Here is a 5,000-nt window from a genome sequence, read left to right as displayed (position 1 = left end):
CCACACATAGGGTGCAGTGGGATAACAAACCACACACAGGGTGCAGTGGGATAACAAACCACACACAGGGTGCAGTGGGATAACAAACCACACATAGGTTGCAGTGGGATAACAAACCACACATAGGGTGCAGTGGGATAACAAACCACACATAGGGTGCAGTGGGATAACAAACCACACATAGGGTGCAGTGGGATAACAAACCACACATAGGGTGCAGTGGGATAACAAACCACACATAGGGTGCAGTGGGATAACAAGCTTAGCAATCTCTTCTCAGAATACTTGTGTAGTGATGCTATCATCAGGGCATATTGCACTGCACTGCACTGCACTGCTTGGCTAAAGAGTGTAGGAGTGTAGTCGGGAATACAATTTTCTAACTGGGAGAGTACACATTTGCGCCAGCTATTGAATGATTTATCTGCCATACATCAAGTATTTTCTATAATCTATAGGTTTCTACTCCATGAAACACTAAGTTTTTCTGGTCATAGTATACCCAACCCCCGCTTTGGTCCTCATTGTCACTGTGGAAATATCTAAATGAAGCTGTGTATACAAACATGTACTGTAGAGTATCTGGACTGGTTGTAAGAAGAGTACACTTCCTTGGATCGATATACGCGTGCATACTGAATGGCCTTTATTGTGACGATTACAACATGTTACGTATTGAAAGTACAGCGGTCGCAGTTATAATTATGATTTTTACCGCAACACATAATGGGATTTTCAGAACTGCAGTAAAAGCTTGTTATTACCAGACTCTCGCCCTAGCGGAATCCTGCAATGATCAGAAAAAAAACTTCATAAACTAACATACAGCCATTGAACATGTTAATGGTTGAGCACAATCTTGTCTAATGTAGAAAACGAACAGAGTTTTGGAGCATTTTGGAGCAGGTCATATGTTTTCTTGGAACAATCCAACTTCGTTTCACTCCATTTTCTTGCAATCTCATTTGGTTGATTGACTCGGCGTTCCAGGCCATTTTCGATCCTATTTATTGGCTTGCATGCCATCGCTGTAGACTTTCTAGTTGTTAGAGCCGTTAGAGAATGTTCAAATGTGCAAAACAAGTCGTTGCGGGATGTGGGTTAAGGGTCTTGTCCACTTTTCTGCGGTTAGGCACCTGTGTCTAACTGTGGTCGTAATTCATAGTTGTCTTGCTCTGTTATGTACAGTTCCACCCACAACGCCGGTACTTCAAACTCCAGTGTCAGTGTATAACGACACTCTATACAACATCAACTGTACCGGTCGAGGATACCCAGAACCTACAGTAACATTGATGGTCAACAACGCCGTATTGCCGGGCAGTGATACAGCCAATTGTACTGCTGGTGTGTGTACAAAGACACACACAGCATCTCTAGATGGGAGTAACTACACACTTGGCCAGTCCATCAATATAACCTGTACCGTGGATATCAACCAACCACAATTCACCTGTACTCCTGCTCTTCATTCAATATCACAAAAAAACTGTACTAAAACTGCCAAGACCAGCGCACACACAAGAACTGTTCCTGTACTTGGTAAGCACCAAGTTGTGTCTGCAGTTATTTTTACACAGAGTCCATCATTTCCTCAAAAATAACACTTAACCCAGGTTCACACCGGATGCATATCCACAGAAGCATGGACGCACGCATGATCGCGTGTGCTCATGCACAGATAAGCTCACACACACACGCACACACACACACACACACACTCACACTCACACTCACACACACACACAGCGCTCACACACACACACACACACACACACACACACACACACACACACCTTGGTCCTTGGTAAGACTGCCATCAAATGGTCACGTGTCCTCTGTGCAGGGGTCGATCCTTAGCATGGTCCTCTCTCAGCTATGCTATGGTTCGAATAGCTTTGTTCCTGGGCTTTCTGCCCAGCTGCTTGGACGTCTGGAGAAGAGTTTCACAGCCGGCATTCGTGCAACCTTGCAACAGCGCTTTCTCACCCCCACCGCACTGCTTCTGGCACTTCTTAGTATTGTCAGCCTGGCACACACATAAACTCAGAAAGTTCTAATTTTTGTACACCGCTTTATCAATGGATATTGTAGCCCACTCCTACAGTAACTCTTTACAACGACTGCTCCAAACACCGTGCTAAGCGATCAGCGCATCACTAGGGGCCAAGTTTCCAACTTGCTCCAAGTCCCTTTCCTTCGCGGGCCTGCCGGTCGCTCGAGTATGATGTTTCACGGCTGATGTAAGATCGATACCTGCTGCCGATCAATTCAAGAGAGCCCTATCTGATATTGACGTACTTTTAAACTTGTAAACTCTATGCCAACAGTCCAACACCCCTCGCTGTACTTCATGTTCCCTGGACTGATAAAAATTGTGCCCATCCAATAAAGTCTGCCAATGTTCACACATATATTTCTCATGAAATGATTCCACTACATTTTATTTCGAAGTAGTGGTTGTGACTTCGGCGATAATTTGTAAGAAAGGGTTTGCTCCCCACACCGGAGCTCGTGCTATTCCGCCGACTTTACTTGACACTTGACTGACTCACGACTGCCATCCAGAGCACACGAGAAGTCCATCGAACCTTCGACTCGGCAAACCTGCAAGAAAGCACCACTCCCTGCTCAATACACAGTGTTTTGGGGAATTCACCCCTCATCAGTTGAGCTTGAGTAGGCTGAGGAAGATTGTGCCTGAAGAGCACCACTTATATAATGCTCTCCAGGCACAAACATCACCAGGGATACAAACTTACCCGTTTCCAGCGGGACAAACACCTCGTGAACACCAGATAGCAGCGTGAGTCAGTGTTGCTCCTGGACGGTGAGACACTGACTCACGCTGCTATCTGGTGTTCACGAGGTGTTTGTCGCGCTGGAAACGGAGTGTCTCTGTAAGTTTGTATCCCTGGTGATGTTTGTGCCTGGAGAGCACTATATAAGTGGTGCTCTTCAGGCACAATCTTCCTCAGCCTACTCAAGCTCAACTGATGAGGGGTGAATTCCCCGAAACACTGTGTATTGAGCAGGGAGTGGTGCTTTCTTGCAGGTTTGCCGAGTCGAAGGTTCGATGGACTTCTCGTGTGCTCTGGATGGCAGTCGTGAGTCAGTCAAGTGTCAAGTAAAGTCGGCGGAATAGCTCGAGCTCCGGTGTGGGGAGCAAACCCTTTCTTACATTTTATTTGTTATCACAATTTAAAAAATTCACAAAAATTGAGTGTCAGCATACACACAATGTTATAACAAACATTTCTATAATATAAATTGTTCCGCTTGCATGTCTTTATCTCTATACATTTCCTCATATAATTTCTAAATAATCGACGTTGAGACAACAATTTTATAATAGCTATAAAGAGAACAAATTCTGCTGTCATCGCTGCACTACAACAAAGTCATGGAGGTTTACCAAAACCGATTTTCTTGTCACAATCATCAGTGGAAAGCCGTGACTGAAGAATAACCATACTAAATCAATACTAATTATTTATATACATTCAATAATGTGTTACGAGAATAAACAAAGTGCTAAAAATAGAATGAGGGAAGGTGAGACAATAGAAGTAAAGTGAGAGCTAAGTGCAACAGGGGTGAGGAACTAATTGCAACGCTAGAACTGTGTAGTGAGACAAACAATCATGCTGTGCACCTACGAACAATCTTAACGCATCTACATGTTTCTTCTGCTTACAAACATCAGGCTTATGCAAACGAATACAAACAGCCTCAAGTACTTTCAACGGACTAGCGTACCGTGCACGACAAAGAACAGAAAAACTAAAATCATCATACACCTGCAGACACTTAGGGTGAGCACCTTCCCTCATTCTATTTTAGCACTTTGTTTTGTTCTCGTAACACATTATTGAATATATACGAGAGAGCTTGGAAGCTCAGGGCCCTACGCTATGCTTTTTTGCCTTGATGACCTAGACAAGAAAAGCATAGGAATGTTATAAATTCTTTAAAAAATTCCTTTTTTTTTTAGACATAACTTGGGATTCGAACCCGCACTATCGCGCGCCCTGCATGCATCCCCCGATACACTTCGCATACATGCTAATTCTTCCAAGTTGCTTCACGTTATGATCTTGCATTTGAAAGCCCTATTTGAATATGCATTGTGGCCAGCCGTCTTTGATGGTACGGTACGGTACGGGATAGGTACGGGACGGGTATGATCGAGGGCAATACGACACCGTCTACCGCCTTGATGACGGCAAAAAAAAGCATAGCCACTAACCGGTGAGACCTTCCGTCACCGCTCCGCAATCTCCGAGGATGGTGCCCGCCTGGATGTGGCCGCATCGGGTGTCTGGGGTGGACGTTTCGAACGGGCACTACTGGACATCCGGGTGTTCAACCCGCACGCTCGCTCCAACCGCCAGCAGCCCATCACGGCCATCTACCGGAAGCATGAGGCCGAGAAAAGGCGCGCGTACGAAGAACGCGTCCGGGAAGTTGAACACGCGTCTTTTTCTCCCATTGTGTTCAGCTCTTCCGGCGGCTACGGCAAGTCCGCCTCCGCTTTTTTCAAGCGTGTCGCCTCTATGCTCGCCAACAAGAGAAAGGAGCCCTTCTCCTCACTTCTTGCCTTTATTAGGTCAAGGGTTTCCTTTTCTCTTGTTCGTGCCTCCAATGCCAGCCTCCGTGGTCACCGCAGGCCACGGTCTCAAGATGCCCGCCAGAGAGTCATTGACTCTGATGCTTCTGTGGTCCTTGCTGCTGCAGAGTACTTTCGGTAACTATCCGTGGTGTGTTTGGCTACTGTTCTGCTTCATCCCCTCCCCCCTTTTTCATGATTTTGCATGTTATCATTTTCTCGGATTCCGGTTTTCCACTCTGTTATGTTCGAATCCATAGTCTGTCTGTACATTATTTGTACGCAACTTCTCATTGTTTTTTTTTGTTTTTTGTTTTTTTACCAGAAGTGGGCCATCCCCTGATCATAGGTGCCAAACATTTTGCGTTTTTTTGTACTACTACAAGTACAA

The 5,000-nt window shown here is 45.3% G+C and overlaps 1 protein-coding gene across 1 annotated transcript in view; it reads left to right on the top strand.

Moving 5' to 3' along the window:
* LOC135812668 (uncharacterized) overlaps positions 1 to 5,000 on the top strand; it is a 66,349-nt gene that overhangs the window by 31,143 nt on the left and 30,206 nt on the right. The window contains exon 7 of the mRNA XM_065325946.1: positions 1,189 to 1,542. Coding sequence (XP_065182018.1) covers positions 1,189 to 1,542 — 354 coding nt within the window. The remainder of the gene's footprint in view (positions 1 to 1,188; positions 1,543 to 5,000) is intronic.

This window comes from Sycon ciliatum, chromosome 3, assembly GCF_964019385.1.
Source record: "Sycon ciliatum chromosome 3, ocSycCili1.1, whole genome shotgun sequence".
Taxonomy (NCBI): Eukaryota; Metazoa; Porifera; class Calcarea; order Leucosolenida; family Sycettidae; genus Sycon; species Sycon ciliatum.
Note: the sequence above shows the minus strand (reverse complement) of the source record. Positions and strands in the feature narration are given on the sequence as shown.